At 42.2% G+C, this 23,068-nt stretch overlaps 2 protein-coding genes across 2 annotated transcripts in view; one reads left to right on the plus strand and one right to left on the minus strand.

Annotated features, from left to right (window-relative positions):
* Positions 1–6,848, plus strand: part of LOC118213700 (beta-1,3-galactosyltransferase 1) — an 87,850-nt gene extending 81,002 nt beyond the window's left edge. The window contains exon 4 of the mRNA XM_035392742.1: positions 4,293–6,848. Coding sequence (XP_035248633.1) covers positions 4,561–5,544 — 984 coding nt within the window. The 5' untranslated portion in view covers positions 4,293–4,560 and the 3' untranslated portion in view covers positions 5,545–6,848. The remainder of the gene's footprint in view (positions 1–4,292) is intronic.
* Positions 6,849–10,248: 3,400 nt separating this feature from the next.
* Positions 10,249–23,068, minus strand: part of LOC118214605 (STE20/SPS1-related proline-alanine-rich protein kinase-like) — a 35,385-nt gene continuing 22,565 nt past the window's right edge. Inside the window, exons 15-18 of the mRNA XM_035394691.1 lie at positions 17,808–17,860; positions 17,152–17,220; positions 16,781–16,845; positions 10,249–11,855 (exon numbers count right to left, since the gene is read on the minus strand). Coding sequence (XP_035250582.1) covers positions 11,781–11,855; positions 16,781–16,845; positions 17,152–17,220; positions 17,808–17,860 — 262 coding nt within the window. The 3' untranslated portion in view covers positions 10,249–11,780. The remainder of the gene's footprint in view (positions 11,856–16,780; positions 16,846–17,151; positions 17,221–17,807; positions 17,861–23,068) is intronic.

Below are 23,068 nucleotides of genomic sequence, written 5' to 3' on the forward strand. Positions count from 1 at the left end.
ATTTTGGTTGATCCTTTTAGTTCTGAAATACTGTCAGTGCATGCATCGTTTGAGTCATACTATATGGGGCTCAGCTTGCAGTCACTAGCCACCCCTTCAGTACAGTGTTTGAGTCTAAATGAGATCGAACATACTGTTTCTGAGTAAAATATATTCTATCTACTTAATTGATTTAACACTAAACATTTGGCTGTGTACATTAAGCAATTTATTTTAACAGTACACATCAACAAATAATTCCATTCATAATTGTGGTTAAAGGACTAAAAAAAAAGAAGGGTAAAAATGCCCAAGATACTATAATAAGCCCGTCTATTGGCTGCAGATATTTGGCCAGATATACATAGAGCACAAGCCAATTACTTAGTGGATATTCAGCTGGAAATCTGGGCCCTTTAACTCATCCTGGGACGTTCTGCTTTGCAGATTGCCGCCATGGGGGTTGGCTGCGTGTTTTATGCATTTCCAGCTCGAATTAGAGCCTGGCAATTTAGCCGGTAAATGGGATTTAGCCGTTGAAGGTTCGCCATGACAAGAACCCCGCCTGGAAGGCGAGGTAGGCGACGCTACAGCTCAAAGCGAATTACCGAACGTGACCGCGGCGTGCGGATTTTCTCAACCAATCCGGTTTGTGCGATCCAGCATCGGAACCCGCCGCGCTTGGCTTCCCCTCGTGTGCGCATTGAGCTAAATAAGCCGCATATTTATGATTTGTGCTCCTCGCATGCAGTTTTGCAAATGAAAGCAAATGTACTGCTCAGGCTTTTATGTGGTCTGCGAAGCTTTAGAGAACTAGTGGTTCTATTCTGTAGTTCTAATGCCATCCACACGCCAGACACCCCTGCTCGCAGAGAGATACATAATTAGCCCAAGGCACTGCTTTGTGGTGTGTGGTTTGGAAAGCAAAGCTTACAAAGTGTTTACACGCCCCGACGTAGCACTGTTTTCCCTCCTTTCTCTCCCAATATGAATTGCCAATTATATTATGCAGCTGACTACAACTGCGAGAGTGACATTATGGGGCCGTCCACCCACCCACAACTGAGCCTGTTATTTTTAATTGCATGTTGCTTTTATTAAACATGGTAGGTCAGTTCAGCACTCGTTTCTTGCCTCATTCCCTTGGTCTGCTAACTCGGTGTAGAAAATTTTCAGGCGACCCCCATCCTCAAATCAGGCGACCCCACGTGGGGTCAGGACCCACAGCTTGGGAACCCCCGTTTTAACCAAAGGAGAAATACATCAATGCAGCGATTTCAGCAATGTTATGTGCCATGTACCCGTCCTTCAACAAATCCTGTACCATGCACAGTAACAGCCTTTCCTGACCTAATGGTGACCTCTGTTAAAAACAGAGGTATAATCATCTTACCAGTATCCCTTCAAAACACCTTCTCATTTCTGTTATTTTTTAGCTCCAGTAAAATGAATGTCCATAAAATCCTCATTTCTGTCATTTTTATATTTCCTGTTTGCACCGATTTTCTTCCAAATGAATAAAAGGAACGCTGGGTCAAATAGGTGAAAATGGCTGTTATTAATTTTTTTCTTTTTAGCTGGAAGAAAAAAAAAAAACTTGTTTCAACTAAAATCAATATTGCTTATGGCTTCTCTACCGTCTCGGTAGTATTTTCAAGATTGTATTCAGCGTACGGGAACAAGACACATTTGAAATACGAGCTTTTTCTTTAGATATTGAGACTGCTAAAATAAATAATAGATAAATAATGGAACTTTTCTCAGAGATATCAGGAAGTTAGAGATGACTGAGGGGATATGACTCATTCTGCAGTACCTGTCTAGAAAACATCTCGCATATCTGGACGCACCAATTTTGGCACTCTTGACTGAATTGGACAGGTTCAGAAAGGACAAGAGTATGACTCTCTAGAAGCTTCGAGCAATCGCACCCGTACGATTTTCCTTATTCCTCTGGACGCTCTCATTTCCATGGAGAAGGTCTGCTGCTGAGCTGTGATCGCTCTTGGTCCTAGATCACACTGGAAGTGGTGCGGCGGGCGGGCCGTGCTATTATAAGGGGACGCGATATCTCTGATTAGACGCGCTTAACGTAGCGTGAGAGGTATCGACAGGCAGACAGACAGACAGGCCCTGTTTATACTCAGAGCCAGATCAAAGCACAGCGGCGTTCAGTCTAATCACGTACTCGTTATCAGAGGGTCCTTTAACTTTCAGACGATCTGTAGTGTGTCTGTGGAATTTCGTCTCATAGTGCATAACTCAAAATGAAATGCGCTAGTTCAAAAGCATTTGTGTTTTGCTTTTTTACAAATTAAGAGTGAGCAGGTTCAGCACTGTTTTGGTGGGGTAAGGGCAGGGCATCTCTATGACACCAATTGTTTCATTACATTGCATTTATGTTACATTATGGACATTTAGCCTTGTTCACATTTTTAGATATGATCTATTCATACAGTGGAATATTTTAATGGAGCAATATAGGTTAGGCGCCTTGCTCACAGAGACAACAGCAGTGCCCTAGCTGGGAATCAAACCTGCAACCTTTGAGTTACAAGCCAAGTTCCCTAACCGACACTCTGAAGGTCCAAGGTGCTCGTATACCAGAGAGGAGACACATGACCACCTTCAGTTCCTCAGCAAGTCAGTGATAGGGAAAATGGGACAAACAAGTTGTTTGATTTCCATTCCTCTTAATTCTTTATTATATTTACTTTCAGAAATATGTCCTGGAATAACGACAGCAAAATTGGGCCGTGTGCCTATCAGGCAAAGTGATTCATTTTAAATTTCACGGGGACGATAAAACCAATTGATGAATATCTGTCCTGAGTAACATCAGGATTATGGTTCGGTTTATTTCAATGGATTGATTGATTGGCACTCCTGGATCAGAAATCAGAAACGGGTTCCAGGAACTATTTATTACACGTGGCAAGGGGACGTTCAAATTAGGCAACTTGGCTGAAGCCTGGAGAATATGCTGCGTGTCGTGTGTTCACAAATGACCAGCGGCAGGTTGACAAAGCACCTACATAAAACATGATCAAAGTCGACCAACTGCTTCTGAGCTTCTGGCAAACTGCCGGTACGCTTAATGCGAGCCTGTGGAATGGGGTTTGGTTCTAATTTAACAAATGCTCGCTAATATAATTCAAATGTTTCCATAATAGGAAGTAAGTACATTTCTGTTAAATTGCAAAGAGCAGTTATTTAAATTTGCCATATCGAGCCTTCGATTTTTTATTGTTTGGGTCCTATTCAAAAAGCGTGTGCGTGTGCGTGCGTGCGTGCGTATGCATGTGTGTGTGTGTGCGCGTGTGTGTATGTATGTGTGTACGTACGTGCTTGTGTGCGTGCGTGCGTGCGTGCGTGCGTGTGTGTGTGTATGTGAGTGTGCGCGTGGGTGTATGTGTGTGTGCGTGCGTGTGTGTGTGTGTGTGTACGTGCGTGTGCACGTGCGTGTGCTCATGCATGCATGTGTGTGTGTGTGTATAAGCAGAAAAATTCACCATTATCACCCTGTTATATCATGCATCTTTTAAATGCTTACCATAGCCTAATGACATTTTGTGCATTGCAGTAGAACAACGGTGGGTAATCCTGTGTACCTGGGCGTTAGTGTTTCAGTTTGATGGACATGTTGTTTTCTCAGTGTGGACATAGTACCTTTAGGGACATGTTGTTCCCTTTCTAATGATGCTCTTCTGTCTGGCTTAATCACTGTTTAATCATGGTTTAATGGCTATCTGTCTGAGAACAGATTCATTTGGAAGAGAAGTGTTTTTGCTTTTAATTTTATGTTAAAGATCTGGGTACGTGGATGGTATATGGCTCTTTACACGTACATTATGAGTGTCCAATCACATCCTCATGTGATATTCAGATGTACAGACATCTACTGACATTTGAGGTTGCGGTATAAAGTACTAAGTTTGCTAACTGTATCGCAGTGCTTTCATTCTAACGCTAAGCTATGGTTTGTCATTCTGATGTTGAAGATCATTGTCAGAATGATACTATATTGTTGTTTTATTGACTGTAGTTGAAGCAAAGGAAATAAAAAAACATAAAACAAATGAAATCTAATTAAATCTCAAATTAAATATATGTGAATTAAGTCTTCGCACATATATATACATAATCATTGGCAATGCACAACATCCATAATCATGGAGAAAGTTCCATATGTAACTATTTTTATGGACAATTTTAAAAACAGTTATTGGATAATAGGATACAGGAGCAGGATAATAAGTTATGCTGACATAATTACTTCTGTCTGTAATAAAGTTTTCGTCCCTCTTTTTTAGATTTAAATGGAGGGAGAAGAGAAGTTTCAGAAAGAGAAAGCAGAGAGCCATGAAGATTCCAAGGCCAGTCTTGCGCTCGAACGCGAAAACAAATGAAAAATGATTCTCTTCCTCAAGGAGAAATCCCGCCTGTGTCTCGTACACTTACCTGTGCCTGGCAATTAATGTCAGGGGTGACGTGGAACCGGCACGGTGCGGCCCTGAAGGAAGTGACACCGCGGACGGGAACGGACACTTAAAATCCAGCGTGCCGCGCGAGTGCAACACAATGCCGTCGAAAGTCTCGTGCTTCTACGTCCTGACGGTCGTTTGCTGGGCGAGCGCTCTGTGGTACCTGAGCGTGTCGCGCCCGACGTCCTCCTATGCGGGGCAGATCTCGGTGCCCGTGCGCAAGGCCGCCAAACCGAAGAACGCCACCTTCGGCAACATCCGGACGCGGCCGCTGAACCCGCACGCCTTCGACTTCGTCATCAACGAGCCGGGGAAGTGCGAGAGCGCCGCGCCGTTCCTCGTCATCCTCATCAGCACCACGCACAAGGAGTTCGACGCGCGGCAGGCCATCCGCGAGACCTGGGGCGACGAGAGCGCCTTCGGCGACGTGGGCGTGGTCACCCTCTTCCTGCTGGGCCGGAACACCGACGCCGTCCTCAACCAGATGGTGGAGCAGGAGAGCCAGATCTTCCACGACATCGTGGTGGAGGACTTCGTCGACTCCTACCACAACCTCACCCTCAAGACCCTGATGGGCATGAGGTGGGTGGCCACCTTCTGCTCCAAGGCCAAGTACGTCATGAAGACCGACAGCGACATCTTCGTCAACATGGACAACCTGGTCTACAAGCTCCTCAAGCCCGCCACCAAGCCCCGGAGGAGGTACTTCACGGGGTACGTGATAAACGGGGGCCCCATCCGGGACGTGCGCAGCAAGTGGTACATGCCTCGAGACCTGTACCCCGAGAGCAAGTACCCGCCGTTCTGCTCGGGCACGGGGTACGTGTTCTCGGCGGACGTGGCCGAGCTCATCTACAAGACGTCGCTCCACACCCGGCTGCTCCACCTGGAGGACGTGTACGTGGGGCTCTGCCTGCGCAAGCTGGGCATCCACCCCTTCCAGAACAGTGGCTTCAATCACTGGAAGATGGCCTACAGCCTCTGCAGGTACCGCAGGGTGATCACCGTGCACCAGATCTCACCCGAGGAAATGCACAGGGTCTGGAACGACATGTCCAGCAAAAAGCACCTCCGGTGTTAAGGCCCTGCCGGGGGGGGGACCCTTCCTCATTTTGTACCCGACGCCGAGGCATCATCACGGGCCTGCATCGCACAATCCCTGGTTACTTTCATTTGACGGCTGCTGTTAAGTGATCCCATCCACCGATACGGAAATAGTCCATGTCCAGTCCAGGCAGTCCTACTTACCTTTCTGCACTTAAATCAAGGGGAAATTGGAAATAGTATTTTAATGCTCATTCTGAAATAAAGCAGAGAACCAACAAGCTGCAGCAGCAGCAATCAGTTGAATTAACTGATCCAACAGGCATTCTCAAAGTAGTACTATTGGTGTGCTCTCCTGCAACATGCGAGTACAATTCCTTTGTTTAAGTGTGAGGTTTACAGGTTTTCTGGTTGGAATGGAAGACGTGGAATGACAGGCACTATTTCTTTTTCAGTGTAAAAATCCAGGCTTGTGCTATAAGCCAAGGGCTCATACGTTGTTTTGGTAGTATGTGTCACCCATATTTAAAGAATACCGCTTAGAAAGAAATGCTTCAGTGTAGATCACAATTTAGCACAAACTGGTGTACCGGTGCAACCAACGGGATTTTTCTGCAATTCAAGGCCACGGGTGAATGTCATTAAACCTGTCATATAAAAACATATACAGAACAGTATCTTTGTTGAATGTACAGTAGTATAAACATGTTTAAGACAATGTTGTAAGATGATGATTATCATCCTTGTTGCTCAGTGTTCAAGATCAGTTGTGTAAATCTATCAACAGATGCTTAATTCATGTGAAGTGTCCTGGATTTTTTAAATATATATTTGTGGAAATTGAAATCCATTTTTGCCGAATCAAATTATCTTAAAGAGTTTTTAGATTTTTTTTTTTACTTTCATGAATTGATGTTATTCTTTTGAATCATATCTGATTTGGTCTGCATTTTGTGTGTCTATACTTTTTTGAAGAAGAACACTTGTATGCATAAATAGGCATACTGTACTTATTATGCTCTACAAATGATCTAAAGCAACCATTTACCTTCCTAAGTGAATGTATTTTTTGTGTATGTGATGTATCAATCTTCAGTCAATAACTGCTAATGAAATTATTACAAATTCATACATTTTCCTGAAACAGGGACATATGTTACAACTGCTGCATTCTCTAGGAGTTTACTTTAAAAATGGATAATTTTTTTTATTCTTCAGTATTATGACCTGTTGCCATATTTTACTGTGAAAGAGAAGATAAACAACTGACTATCCTAAAGAGGATTATATTAATGTACAGTATGTCATTTTTACATTAAAAATATACATACTTGTGAATTACTCATTTGTTACATGAACTTTTATTTCACTTGCATCGTACCCAGGAAGTGTAAACACAAACGCAGAGTGTAGCTCGCAGACTTGCAGTGAAAAATAACCTCATTTGCACATTTAATTGTATGTGAACGCAGTACATGTGAACTTGTTACTTTTCTCACAAAGAAGTTTATTAAAAGCCCCAGTAACATATCCCCACTTCAAAGAATAGTGTGTGCTAATTAATTAGACCTCAGATACTTCTACCCTGATATTCTCACACCCTTCTTACAGAAGAACAGCCCCGCCCACTCCGTGCACTTATAATACAGTAAATACACCAAGACGTGCGCACGGTTCGAGTGACTGGTCTCACTGGTAAGTCCCTTTCTACTTATTGTGCCATGTAGTGACGGATGGCTCAGTTTATTTCAAGTATTGCACTCTGTTGATATTTAGCATTGTTCTTCAAATAAGTAGTACTCTACTCATTGTAACATGTGACTAATGATTATTTAGTCAGATTATCTGTAACTGTTAACTAATTTCTCTTAAGTTATGTGCTTGTTTTATATTATGTTTTTGTTGCAAGTAGTCTAGAATATTCTGTGTCTTTCATGATGAGGAAAAGGCATCAAGTGTTTCAAACCTTCTTGCTTCCTCAGTTTGTGATTCAGTTAAATTTGTTGTTTACCTCCTTCACTTACCACTGTTTTTTTCCACCCTAAGATCTCTAAAGAGAGACTGACGATTTTAAACTTTGTGAAACTGTGGTCTAGAGGGAAATTTCATCTCGTACTGCTAGCAGTACTTCCAGGAAAAACCCGGTTTTTTCAGACGCTCAGACAGCCAAGTACTAAACAAGCCTAATCTCACTTAACTTCAGTCACCGCAGTTTAAAGCAACACGGTACGCGTTGCTATCAAAGTAGACTTTTCTGTTTTCAGAGCTTTATCGGGTCCAGCTTGACTTGACGTCTGCTTGATAATTCCATTCTGTTGCCTTCATCCCCCCCTTTTTGCTCCATCATTTCTAAATCTTCCATGAGCCATTAGCTCCAGGTGCGGGCGGCTATCATCTCTAATGCAGTCCACCAGATGGGAGCTAGAGAAATGAATGGCACTCATAACCGAAGCGCGTTTCACCAAACCCAAATAATGTCTGCACATTATGGTCCGGCTTTCTTTTGGAGAATTCATCAAATCCCCAAAAATAAAGCTGCAACTGAAATGAAACTAAAGAATTTCAACTTTGTCCAAACGAATTGATGGGAGCAATAACTGGCCTTGTGGAAACCATACGTCCACAGAAATCACATCGCAGCATTTTCTGTGGAAGGTAGAGTTGACATGTTGTCAAGAAGCATCCTACAGTAAAATGCTGCAATTCTTACAGTATCAAGTAAAAGCCAATAATATTTTCTGTATTGCTGCTTATATTTCTTTGTGTATTTAACTAACTCAATGTGATTTTATAATATGTATTGTTTACCACATCCAATACTTTTGCTTTACTGACATTTAATAAGACATTACAGTGCAAAGACTGCAGGGACTGCAGTGCAGAAATGATAGTGTAGCATATTAAAGTACAGTCCCAATACAGCAAGTGTAAGATGCGTAAATTCAATTGACAATTATCAGTCATCCTCCCGGAACATTAAACATAATCACACAAACAATAACAAAACCGCTCCGCCAGGCATTAAAAGGAAGCGAAGACCCAAAGGCTCTGAAACAAAGAAAGAAAAAAGAAATGGCACACGATTACGTTTAGAGCCGGTAGAAGTGTTTGGGAGGGGTGGGGGGGGGGGGGGAGCTGAGGTGTGGTGTTGAGGTAGGTTTTCGGTCTGCGTTGGAAGATGGCTGATGGCCCCTGCCGTTCTGAGTGCCATGGGGAGCTCATTCCACCACTGAGGTGCCTGAACAGACAGCGGATGTGACTGGTGGGTGTACAGTCAGGGTGCTGTTTTGTGTTTTGATTTGTTTTTTTGGAGAGCGAATATGATACCCGTAGCAATCTGGCTAAACCATTGCAATATAGGGCACAGGATTTGGTTGCAGAATTTAGAGGGGGAGACATGGATCCCCATAAGATATGAGTAACAAACAATTCTCAAAACAATATCCAGGCAAACATGGATAAAAGTAATGTGACTGTATAGCTTTTGGCTGAACGAGTATTTTTATGCACTGTGACTTTAAAATTAATTCCATTCCTATACCTTGTTCATTTTTTTCCACCAGGAAACATAATTTAATTTATTCCGATTGTTTTTCTGTGACAAACTACACTAACATACTGCATCAACAACTGTTTCTGGTGAGTATGTTTGTGGGTTGATCATGGTATGAAAACTTCAAAGTGTTCCTTTAACAGCACTGAAAGTCCCTCCTTAAGTATTGTACCTACTGAATTTCAGGTGCTATGTTCTCTCACAGATCAGTTAATACCAACGGTCCTAATCCTCCAACATCAGCATCAAACCAGATTGTATTTGATCTTGTCATGGTGAGCTTAACAGTGCTCAGCGGCTTGGTAAACTGAAATAGCAGAGGAAATTGCTTCAGATGATGGATTTTCTTCTCTTTTTTTTGGCCTCTAAGTTTGGGTTTTTCTATGAGCGTGAAGTGCTGTCTCAGTGAAAATATGTAGGCCTACTGAGGGACACTTGTAAAACTGCAGCTATGAGCAGGGCATCAACGATGAGCAGGTGCAAGCGTTCTCTGTGTGCTTGTAATGCTGATTTATAACATACCGTTCGACCGTGACGGATGAGTGTTTATTTAATAAACAGCACAGCCATCAGGGTGCATCATAATTACTTAGGCCAAAGGTTGGGGGGTGGGGGGGGGGGGGGCAGGTCATTAGACGAATATTTATCACTGTTTATTTTTGCTTCGGTCCCCGATATGGCGATTTGCTACTTTTTGCGATTTCTCATAGAACGATACAGATGATGCGGTCTTTTAAGCGGAGAAACATTTAACGCGTACTCTGCTATCGCGTGCGGGCCGCGCACAGCTCTCGCGAGAGGAATAATAAGCAGGGGGTAGCGCAGGTAACCTCCAGATCTGCAACTGAAGAAGCTTAGGAGGCTGCAGACTAGTGCGCTTGTGGGACACAACTAGAGGAGAGAACTGGTAGTGCTCCTGATAGCTTATCCAGCAGTGGGCACACCAAAGCAAAATTTGTAAGCTGTAATTAATTTTATTGAGCTGTTTTTTTTTTTTTTAAGTTTATTTTTGGCCATCCTTTAATGACTTTTTGAGGATACTCATTTATTTCAACCTTCAGCCACAGATGCCTGTATAAATGACAAGAACTATTCACAATTACCCAGAAAGCAAACCTAGATGTCCTTCGGTGTCCAACCATTTATCCCTTTTGAATTAACTGCTCCCTTGACACAGCACACAGCAGCGGGTTTTCAAACAGCAATTCTTTATTTGTTGCTATTTAGCCGACATGAAATTAGCTGCTTACAGAAAGGGAACAGGGTTAATATGCAGAGATGGTACACATTCTGTATTTGAAAACACAATACCTCTGTCTGCTATTCCAAATGATTTAGTACAATTAATATTACACATCAGTGGTTTCAAAAATAATTTAGGGCTACTGTGTTTTCGGACAAAGAGCTCGCCTTTCAGTAGTTACCTTTTTGGTTTTATTTGCAGATACATGGCTATATATTACATTTCTCGGAGGTATTTTTGGGGAGAAATTCTCAATATCTGTTGTGCATTTAGACAAATCTAGTTGTGTTCTCATTGCTAACAACCATGTGGTGTCTGTGGAATACATTTACGGGAGAGTGGGTCTCCTCGTTCTGCGTTTAACGGTCGCTATGAACCTTGTCACCGGCGATGACAAGGATCGTGTTTTGAATTCTGTTGAAATGGTGAGTCTCCCAGGGTTAAGCATCGGCTTGTCAGGTGCGTATGCCGTACCCAAAAGTGCATTTTAGCCGTGTTTGCCACAAAACACTGTCCTTCTGCCGTGTCTCCGCAGGAGCGCGGTATCCGCTAACTGTGTTGCTGACCTCTGTCACCGTTACAGGCTTGGACAATCCTCGCGATCCGGTGCCCAGAGTCTCAGGCACGTTTTAAGGAACAAGGCACCTCCAGAGTTCTCGTACCCCTCGGCATCAACACTGACTGCTGAAAAAAATCAGCCGGTTACATTCCGCGGTATTGAGATCGCCTTTCCCCTCCTATCATTTACTGTTCCTAGCTTTGCACTCTGTTATTCCAAACGCAGGGCAGTTCATTCGTTCGCTAACAATACTCATAGCAACGCAATTCTGAAAATGTGCTTTACGTTATTAAGTCTTCTGAACAAGGACTATAATTGAGCCTGATTAGTTTCGCTGCCAGCTGCTAGGTCCGTGTGGTCTGTAATATGCAAGTCAAAGAAGGAAATGTTGTTCATGAAAACAAAAGGGAAGGAAAATAAAACAACAAAGGCAACCTCGGTTTATTAATAATAATAATAATAATAATAATAATAATACGACGAGCTATGCTTAAAACGGAGGTAACACGGTTTGTTTGAAAAATAAAAAATAAAAAGTTAAGCAACTCGCATGAATTTTTTTTTAACCACCTGAGAAAATCCTTAAGTTTCCTTTTTGTGAAACCTGTTCCTTGTGCTGGGAGTAGTTAATGGAATGGAGGCTGCAGGTAGGGCAGGTGAGAGTGGAATGGCGGGAGGGGCTAGCATAGCTTTAGCTGAGCTCTGCCAACGCTGGCCTACTGCTCCGGTCAGTAGCAGGGACGGAGTAGGAGGGCGGAGAAGAGTTTATTTTGGGGGTTTTTTTTGCGGGGGGGGGTGTTTGAGGTGCCTCTTTCTGACTCTTTTTCTCTCTCTCTCTCGCACTCAGCTGGTCGCTGTCGCCGGCCCTTTCCCGTTCACCTGCTCGGACCAGGTGAGCTCAGGTGAGCAGCCCGGGGATCAGCAGACGCTCAGCTGGGCGAATCCGATCAGCTTCACCTCGTCCGGGATCTCCGTGGCGTCACAGCCTGAAGCCTGGGGGGGGTGGAGCACAAGGGTCAGCCGGGCGGGATTAAACTATGGGGCGATGTAGCTCAGGAGGTAAGAGCGGTTGTCTGGCAGTCGGAGGGTTGCTGGTTCGATCCCCGCTCTGGGCGTGTCGAAGTGTCCCTGAGCAAGACACCTAACCCCTAACTGCTCTGGTGAATGAGAGGCATCACTTGTAAAGTGCTTTGGATAAAAGCGCTATATAAATGCAGTCCATTTACCATTTACCAAACCACACCCTCACGCTGTGATTACCTGGAGACCTGTGATACTGGACTGCCCACACGGCACAGCCCTTGGTCAAATACATATTATATAAAACATGTTTTATAGCAGTCTAACCTGCAAGTGAAATGGTGTTGGTCATGAGCTTGAGTAATGACCTGTGTGTACTTGGGTTAAATGGAACAGCCCATCCTTGCCTAAGATGCTGGTCATAATTCAGAAATACTATTATGGATCCTTGCAAATTTTCAACAAAATGTCACTGATCAAAATGTACAGTCACATAATTGCCATCGATGCGTGAGAATCTTACTGGTGTCTAAGGAGTTAAAGTATGTCAAATAATTACTTGATCCAGGTCTGCTTCTGTCATCCAAACCAACAGGTTCACAACAAATACAACTTTGCCAAAGACTATCCTCACCAGCATCTCTAGGACATCCAAGATCAGGTGTGTCGGGCAGTCGTTATACAATAAAGTTGATGTATTGAGCTAATACAGGTATGAATGTATAGATTTATGCAGGAAACAAAATGGAGAATTTTATTTTCCCAAAAGTGAGACAACAGACTCTATACTTCACATGGGTGATAAGTTCAATATATTATTCTTCTGTTCTACACATATAAAATGCTAGAATGCACAAACACAAGATTGAAACTTTTGGAATCTTTGCATCTGAACAATGTGAAATTGCATTTCTTTAAAAAAATATATATAAGCCAAATAAAAAGAGGGAAACAGACCCTCTGCAGCTGATTCAAGTCACAGAGCAACTGTTACACAATGTGACCACGCCTACTGGACTGTGACATCACTGCTTTGCAGCGATTTGAATCACAGTAGTCTCTTTAATCCCTGTGTTATGCCTCATTCATTGTGATGTGGCACAATCTATGCTCAATTAACTGAGATTTGGGCTCCAGAAAACAGAATTTTAATTGCCAATTCATACAGTAGCTCTTGCACAGAGTGCATTACCCTGCAGAGAAGGAGTGATAGATGACAGATGTCCGTTCCTTGTGCACACTGCAGAGAACACTATGGAAGGAGAAGGGGCGTGGCCACTGAGTGAGGGGTTCTGTCGTCAAGTTAAAGGGAGGAGGGGCTGTCAAGTTGCTCTTTGATTGTGACCTCATCAGACACCAAATTGGTAAGCATGAAAGCTATTATTTAAAATAAAACAAGTTTTAACACATATTTGTTTACCAGGTCATCATTGGTGACTGATAAGTCTGAGACCGCATGACTGTGGCCATAGGCATGCAGAAATGTCCTGCAGAGTCCAAACCTACAGTGCAGTGTCTTTCCCTCCAGTATCAATATTTAGCAGCTGTATGCTCTGTACTCTGGTACATTCTTCTCAACACAACTCTGTGGCAAGCACTACCACTCAACAGCATGAATCCTCATGTTCAGTTAGTTATGCTGAATCACGTCAAAGCAAAAAAAAAAAAAACCCTGACCAATGTTTGACACTGACGAACAGTCATGTAAACACTCACAAATACACACCCTAAACCCCAATTCCCAGGCACTATGTAACAGCAACACGCCCACGAATTCTGCCAGAGCTGATCTCGGTTGTGCTTATTCTGCATCAAGAAGATCGATATAAATCATATTTCAGAGGAAGGTCAAGAGACCGTCATATGAATTGATTCAGAAAGTCATTGATCTCTCATTCCATTAGAGGACAATGTTATGGCTGTGACCTGCTTGTCATCAGTGATTTCAAAAGCCCTCTTCGATAATTGCCATTTTGATCATTTTTGTCATCTTGGAGCAATCGTTTAAATCATTTGTTGAACGAATTATGCCAATAATGGCGGCACTGCTGTTTCTCATTTTTTACACATTATACGTTAAACTGCTTATGTTGACTTGAAAAGTAAAAGATGAAATATCAAAATACTAAACTCCTTCAATATTATAAATATTTTCACTTGTTTTCATTCAGTTTTAGTTTTGAACAGTTCACACATGTCCACATTTAGCACAATTATATCAATGTCTTGTTTATATATAATACCTGTTTCCAGTTTAAAAGTAATCATTGCCAATCAATGATGTCATTCACACTATCTGCAAAAAACAACGTACTGATAATGTAAAATAAACATCAGAACTGTATTTTCACTGTCAGAATATTTTCACATTTATTCAATAATAATGTTTTGACACAATTATTTAATTCTTTTTGTTCTATAAATTAGTCATGAGTTCACAGCAGTATGACTTCTTGTTTTCTGGATTGTACCCTGTTTTGGGGGGAAAATAGAAATTCCAGTATTCATGTTTGTATTAAGGCCACAATATTGCCTCAGAACTTGAATTAAGAAGCATTGCAGCTGCGGTATTTCGCATTCATTTACTGTTCTTGTGGGAAAACACAATAACCGATGCTGGGGCTATTCATAGAATGACACGCGGACGAATGCTGACTTGCAGTTTTACAGCAGTTTGCAGTAGCGATAAAACCTTTTCATAGCTTTATCCTCCTTGTGTTGTTGTCTAGGCCTATAATGAATGCTAGTAAACCAATCTCATCAGGACAGGATTACTCCCCAGACAGGAACAAGCCAAGGAATGGGTACTGTTTCGCCAACCCCACCCGCCCCTACCCCTCGCCCCCCGCCCCCCTGAACCACACCATGACAACCCAGCGTATTGGCAGGACTGTCAACCGGTCGCCCCCTACATGTATAGTTTTGATTAAAAATATTGACATTTAGGAGTTGCGACCACAAAAGATAATGTTCCATGGACATTTTTAAGTTCATTAGATTGACTTGAACTGAAATGGATTTGACTCTGACGTTTTGTCATAGAACTGAAAGACCATCTTTTTTGCCATTTTGGATAATTGTGTTTTTTCATGAAAAATGAAAGTTGGTTGATAATATGATGACATTTTTGATGATATTTTGCATTGCTCTGATGTAAAAAGTAGGTTCTGAAATGGCACCATGGCTAATACCATGGTATTTTGTCCTTGATTTTTGAGGTTTTAAGTAGTGCCATGTCACCAGCTGTGAGGACACAACATAGCTCAAGAAGTGTGAAAGCAGAAATATAATTTGTAGAATAATGTTAAACATTAATCTCTATGTGTATGAGAAGTGCTTTCCCTTATACAGTGCTCTCCATAATATTTTGGACAAAGACATATTTTTTCTTGAGTTGGCTTTATACTCCACAGTTCTATATTTCACATGGTCGAAGTGCAGATTCTCGTCTTTTATTAAAAGGTATTTTTATTCATCTCGGTTTTACCATGTATAAATTGCAGCACTTTTTATACACAGACCCCCCCATCTCAGGGCACCATAACATTTGGTACATATTAATGTTATGTAATTGAAAGTACTCATATTTACTACTTTGTCACATATCCTTTGCGTGCAATGACTGCTTGAAGTCCGTGACCCACAGACATCACCAGGTGCTGAATATCTTCTCTGGTGATGCTCTGTCAGGCCTGTACTGCAGCCATCTTCTGCTCCTGCTGGTTTTGAGGGCTAGTTCCCGTAAGTTTTCTCTTCAGCATATGAAATGCATGTTCAGTTGGATTTAGTTCGGTTGACTAACTTGGCCAGTCAGGAATTTTCCAGTCTTGGCTTTGACAAACTCCTTTGTTGCTTTAGCAGTATGTTTGGGATCACTGTCTTGGCGAAGGACGAAGCACCATCAAATGAGTTGAGCCGATAAGGTGCTTCTGTACACTTCAGAATTAATTGTGCTGCTGCTATCAGCAGTTACATCATCTTTGAAGACAAGTGAGCCAGTACCTATGGCATGCCCAAACCGTCTCCCCACCACCATATTTCACAGATGAGGTTGTATGCATTGGATCTTGGGCAAGACCTTTTTCTAGAACTCTGCAGGCTCTTTTAGGTACTTCTTAACTAACTGTAACCTGGCCATCCTGATTTTTCCAGCTAACTAGTTCTGTTTGTGAAATCTTCTGCAGACAGTAGTCACTGACACATCCACACCTGCCTCCTGAAGTGTTTCTGTTCTGTTAGACAGGTGTTTTGGGGTGAGAATTCTTCATTCATCAATTATCAAGGTCTTCCTCGGCCAACCAGTCCCTTTGTGATGATTCACCAGTGCTCTCTTTCTTCTGAATGATGTTCCAAACAGTTGATTTTGGAAAGCCTAAAGTTTGGCCTATCCCTCTGACTGTTCTTTTCTTATTTCTCAGCCTTATGGCTTCCTTGGCACAACTCTGATCCTCATGTGGACAAACACCAATAACAAAAGCCTAGAATCAAGACTAGATACTGAAAGCTCTCTTATACCTGCACTAAGGAACTGTACACACCAGATTAATCAGAAACACCTGTGGAGCCACTTGTCCCAAACATTATGGTGCCCTGAAATGGGGGGAGGGCTATGTATAAAAAGTGCTGCAATTTCTACATGGAGAAACCAAAATGCATAAATGTGTAAAAATGCCCTTTAATAACAGCTGAGAATCTGTACTTTAACCACGTGTGCATGGTTCGATTACAAATCTAAAATAGTGGAGTATAGAGCCAAATCAAGAAAAATAAATATTTCTTTGTCCCAGACAGTATGGAGGGCACTGTATTAAATCAAACAGACATTTCTGAATACACACAGCCATCACTATCTTTAGACATGACACTCAAACACTACCATTAATCATCTGAGCACTCACCAGCTTAAAGGTCAACACTTTGTAGGTAATTGGATCATCAACGATCTTCTGGAGGTTAGCAGCGACTGAAAAGTGATACACATGTACATCAGACATAAACCGATATAGGCAACATTCCTGAATCAATCACGTTTATGAGCCAAGTACGGCTAATTTTATGCAGCAACCCTTTATTTAGATTGAGCTATGTAGCCATTAATATAATGTTTAAACGAATAATATTTATTACTGACAATAACATTAATAAACAAAATGCTTTCTATTAATGTTAGGAAGGTTAAGACTGGTAGGGACATTGTGGGGAAACTCACAGGCACACCATGTCGTTTATAAAATAATTAAATACACTGCACAAAGAAAGCTGACATTACCGACGATGACATCATGTCCGTTGACCAATCCGGCAGAGAAGAGCTCCTGGGAAACTCCATCAGCAGTGTCTTCAGAGAAAACACAGAGACCAGCAGCAACTGAGACTGGCAATACAGCTAGAGCACACCAATAAAACAGCAACTACACATCAATAACACAGCAAGTGCACACAAATAACACAGCAAGTGCACACCAATAACACAGCAACTGCACACCAATACCACAGCAACTGCACACCAACAACACAGTGACTGCACATCAATAACACACCAACAACACAGCAACTGAGACTGGCAATTTAGCAAGTGCACACCAATAACACAGTAACTGCACACCAAGTGCACTCACTGTACACCAGTACACTCACTCCCCACCAATGGCACAACCACCCTCACTTTACACCAATAACACAGCAAGAACACTGACTCCATGCTCCAAACATTTCAAACGCATCCACTAAAAATGCTCAACACAGCAAGTGCACTTAATGAACATTTCAAATGCATTACTGTACGCTGCAGTACCAACACAATACACACTACACTCTAATAACGCAGCAAGTTAACTCAGTCCATGCCATGTTACTAGGAACCATTTTCTTCATGTAATATTTATATTGAAAATAACATATAAAAGCAGCTATTTAAAAGCTTACCGCGACCTGGAGTGAACTCAAATCGTATGTCATTCAGCTCCTTTTTGGTGTTCCTGAAGAGAGGGAAATGAAAAGTTAATAAGCGTGCAGTGCTCATCCAGTGATTCCTGGGAACCTAATTGTCCAGCCTCCACCTGAGTGAGCAGAAAATACCGGAACATCTGCAGAGCGAAGCTTTTAAGCGGAGCGTATCCGAGCCGCCTGGCCACACTAGGTTGGCGGTGTATTGGGCCGCAGTGTAAGTGCTGCCCGCTGATTCCCTCTTAGTTGTCATTCCTGTAACACTCCGCAACCGGACGCAGGCGGTTCAGTTCTCCTTTTATGCTTTCCCGCCTTTTTTTCCCCCCTGGTTTGGAAGCCCAAACGCGCTCGCTCTGCTTCCGATGCCGATTCGGGAGCGCACGGACAAGCGCGAGCTATCCAGCGAAGCACACCAAGTCAGCCACCTCTTCTTTTCACACTTCATTTGGTCACGCTCGCACACGCGCGACTGGGAGGAACACACTTCAGCTGCAGCTCGTCGGGAGAACCGCCAGCACCCAATCGACCAGCAGGGGTCGCCGGCGCGCAATGAGACGTCATCCCAGCTGGCTGAAAGCCAGGGAAAAGCTAGCGCCAATTACGTGGTGTTCTGCGGGGGTTGCTGGTAACTGTCAGCACTGCCACTCGTAAACTGAAGCGATTTTAATGGCTTTTTATCCGGAATAAGTACGTAGAAATAAACTTCAAAGGAAAGTATTGAACTGGCTGTCCAGTGCATCGCATAGTGATGACAGACAAAACTGTTTAAAAGGCCAACTTGAAGCCCTTTGATAGGCTACATCAAACACCTAGGATTTTCATATCTCATTTAATCTCTCTGGCTTTCATTTAACATAAACTTCATTAGAAACATCCCCGACGAACCAAATTTCCCATCAATAAAATCATAAGAAATTGTTTATGGCAGGGGTGTCCAATCTTATCTGAAAAGGGCTGATGTGAGCGCAGGTTTTTGTTTTAGCCTGGCACTACTACACCTGATTCTACCTAAGTTCTACCTTCTAAGTCTTGATTGAAGCCCATGATTAGATAATTAGTAGAATCAGGTGCCGGAGTGCTGGGCTAAAACAAAAAACCTGTATCCATATTGGCCCTTTTCGGATAATATCGGACACCTCTGGTCGATATCGGCCCGGTTCTATGCACCATTAGAGAAGAGGCAGCAAGACAAATTATTTTCTGTCATCTATAACAGATGGATGCAATTTAAATGGAGCACATAAATCAGACGCAGCCAGAGGAACTGTCTGCAGCCTGACACAGACAGGCACGTTGATGGAGAATTTTCAGATCTTCCCGCAATGAATTCGCCACTCGACTGGCAATCACCAGCTCCTATTTTAATCTGACGGTAGGCCTCACCCGTTCTTTTTATAACGCACCGTTTAACTTTTTATGACGAGTGGTAATGTTTCACGCGCTGAAAACACCAGACCTTTATTTGTTTGGTATTTAAACGGATCGTTCTAAAAAGGCATATGTGCAACGGTGATAAAGAATTAATACTAACAAAAAAGAAAAAAAACTAAAATTGGCATCGTGGATAAAGATAGCACGCGCAGCAACTATCCTTATCAACAAAATTACTTGGTGAAAAAGCTCAGCCAATGTCTCGGCCAAAATAATAAAACATACGCCACGGCCTTGGAAAAAATTTGAAGAGTGTGAAATATGAAAGTGAGATTTACGCTTTAACAATGTATTTTGCCCTAAGTGCTTTCCCAGACACCCCTTTTCTCTGCAGCCACGGCAACTGAGGGGAGATTAGATGGGAACCCAAGGTTTCGGTAGTATATCTCCCGCGCTCCACGTGGATAGAGCTGTTCGGTTCAGTGCTTCTGAGATGACTTAGAATGCCCGCATTCAGACGTTTATATCGACGGGCCGCGGGAAGGCGCCCCAGAGAGGTGGAGGTATTTTCGGTGTGTTTTGGCAGAACGCCGCACGGCTCTCCGGATTCTCCGGGTGCGGAGGGGAGAGGCGAGGTGTGCTTTTCCCTGGAATGATGTCCTGTCACGGTGAATTAGAGGTCTCGGAGCCGCCTGTTAGCCCCCCGTTACCGGCCCCTAAATCACTCACTCCGCGGGGAGACGGCCAGGTTTAAACAACATACTAAATCCCCGTCGCGGTGTCATCAATCCCCGCGCAAACGCCGCCGAAGACGGAGCTGGGGAATTTGAGATGATGTTCCGTTTCGATGTCTCTACAGCGAACAGAGCAAGGCGGCACAATTACAGCTACAAAAAAGGATATTATGGCCAATTGGATTGTCTTTTACCCTTTGAAAACAAAACCCTAATTTTAACAGCTGGTGTCTTTTGTGCATGAACTTGTGTTGTGTAGCTGGACTTCATAATCATTTTGATATCAATATTTATTTTCTCTCCTTTCTTTCTCTATTGTGAATGGTCAAGACAACATGAAAAATAAGTTGGTCATCTCAACTTGACCACTGGACTAGCCAGCCTATTCCATTTTGTGAGTGTTTTTCAGTATCATTACAAACCAATTAGCTGGCAATCAAATTAAATAAACTGCAATAATAGAGTAGAAACTAACACTGGAGTGCATGCATATGAGAGGGGATCTTGCCGATGCATTTTCAAAATTTCAGAGAAACACTGTTAGCACTGAGAAGTGCTTTTGTTAGGCTTAAAGAGGAGATATTTTCATCCCATTAAGTGACTGTTCCAGGGTGTGGATGGGCCCCACAATCCGGTATTTAATCCAGACTACGCTAGCGCCAACTGTGGTTGGCAGCCCCACTTGGCAATACATAATTTGCCATAACATCACCCAGGGAGGGAGGGAGGTAGGGATACAGTCAGCTGGGTTGACCTCATCTCATTATTCAGTCAATATAGGCCTACAGCCTGCTAGCTAAAGCTTGATATGCAGAGAACGTGTGTGTGTGCAAGCTCAACTTGTCTGCCCAAGTGTCATCCTCCTACTCATGTCTGTGCAAGCTCAACTTGTCTAAGCAAGCGTCATTATCCTAATCATGTCTGTGCAAGCGTCTTTCTCCTACTCATGTCTGTGCAAGCTCAACTAGTCTGTGCAAGTGTCTTCCTCTGACTTGTGTCAGTGCAAGCTCAACTAGTCTGTGCAAGCATCTTCTTCCAACCAGTGTCTGTGCAAGCTCAACTAGTCTGTGCAAGCGTCTTTCTCCTGTACTGCGCCAGCCAAAATCACCGGCAGGCTTGCATTAGCGCTTTGTGTTGCTTCGTGCAATAAGTGGAGCAAAAGCAGTGTTTGCAAAGCAGTGAATATATTTAAATATTTTAAATGTGCAGATAAAGACACTGAAATAATACTTGTTTTTTTTTTTTTTTTTTTTTTTTGGTGGGGGGGATTCATGCTGTAATGTTAAAATAAATACTTGCTTTAGCTGAGCGTGCTCATTTGCGCTCTGCACTGGTATGTCAGAGGTGGAAGTGACTTAAAGAGGATTAGGGCGAAAAGCTGCTTCCTGCATGTTTGCTCACTGATATGGCATGTTCATTGATATGATGTGCTTATACAGTGCTTAATGTTCTACAATGAATTACTGTATGGTAAGTGCTGTTGTATTTGTTTTTATTTCTTATGTACACAAGTATCACTTTGAGATGTACTGTTCATGAAATGTGCTTTACAATATATTATTATTATTATGACCCAATCCAATAAGCTGCACCCGGTTCTTCTGCACTTTAACTTTTGTAAATGAACAAATATTATGTGGTTGTGCAATAGGCCATTTTAGGAGACAGCACACTTTTAAAGCAGTGGCAATAGTCGGCCGGTTGTTTTCTCGAGAAAAAGAAAAAAGCTGATTTTAAGCCGTAAAAGTTTGTTACCATAAACCTTCACACCGCCCACATCACTTTTGATCCAAAGAAACAACAATTTGCAGCTGGGTATTTCACAAGCTACCAAAAGAACACTTTTCATGTTGGTGGTAGGGAGAGTGTGAAGCTATTCGTTTGGGATTTTACTTCCCCATCTTTCATGTTATTCAACTGTAATATAATTTTGTTTTGTTATTTTGAACTAGTGCCCCAATCCAGGGCAGGAACCTGTGCATGAGGCAAAACAATTTAATGAAATATTGAATAAACTGTACTGGAATTATGTATGCTCAATTGATATTTAATAAACTATTTAGTTTTAATTATTATTTTGTAAACTGAAATAAAAATAATAGCAGGAGTTCTGGAAAAAAGCTAGCAGACCTGCTCTTAAAACTAAATAAACCTAAACTGAAATCAAAATCAAAAACTAGAAAATTTGAAGTTATTCATATGGGTTAGTTAATGTAGTTAAAATCAACAACATATTTAATATGTTATTATATTAACATAACTACTTGAAATGACTTTGCATGAATAATAAAGCACTCTACACAGAAACATGTTCTACATGTGCCTTTAGACGTGTTTCCAAACACACATCCTGGCGGTTTTGATCTTACCAAAGAACAAATTCAGATTAAAAAAAAAAAAAAAAGATGACTGCTGAAGTGTGTGTGGAATCGTTTGTAAGCACAGTTAACGAGCAAATCTGATCGCATGCATATTTTATGAATGAGGCCCATTGTGGCAAAAGATACTCTATTACTAAATACTTTTGTACTTTCAAGGCACTTAATGAAGCAGCAGTACCCAATAAATTACCCCAGGGGAAACACAGAAGATAATTTTAAAGAGGCGCGAGTCTAAGATTGGGCTGAATGAAGCAGGAGCGTAGGCTAATCGAGTATTTGCTGATATTCTTGCATGCTTATGCAAGCTACGCTAAGAGTAAAGGCAGGTGAAATTATGCATCTCGGCTACAGACAAATATCTTTCGCGGAAGACATCCTGGGGCGGCAAAGTAGTGTAACATCTAGGGAACCGTGCTTGTAACTTGTTGAGAGGTTGCAGGTTAAAATCTCGCTGCTGTTGTACCCTTGAGCAAGGTACGGCATCATCTAACCTCAACTGTTTCAGTGAAATCCTGCTGTATAAATGGGTAGTATGTAAAAATGTAAGTCATGTAGGCCACTCTGGATATGGGGTTCTACAATGGAAATTAGTATTACTACTGTCGTTATTACTACTACTACTACCACCTCTTTACTACTACTGCCACTCCTACTACTAATACTACTACTACTACTACCACTTTACTACCACTGCCACTACTACTACTATTACTACTACTAATACCACTACTGCCACTACTACCACCACCACCAC

This window comes from Anguilla anguilla, chromosome 15, assembly GCF_013347855.1.
Source record: "Anguilla anguilla isolate fAngAng1 chromosome 15, fAngAng1.pri, whole genome shotgun sequence".
Lineage (NCBI taxonomy): Eukaryota > Metazoa > Chordata > Actinopteri > Anguilliformes > Anguillidae > Anguilla > Anguilla anguilla.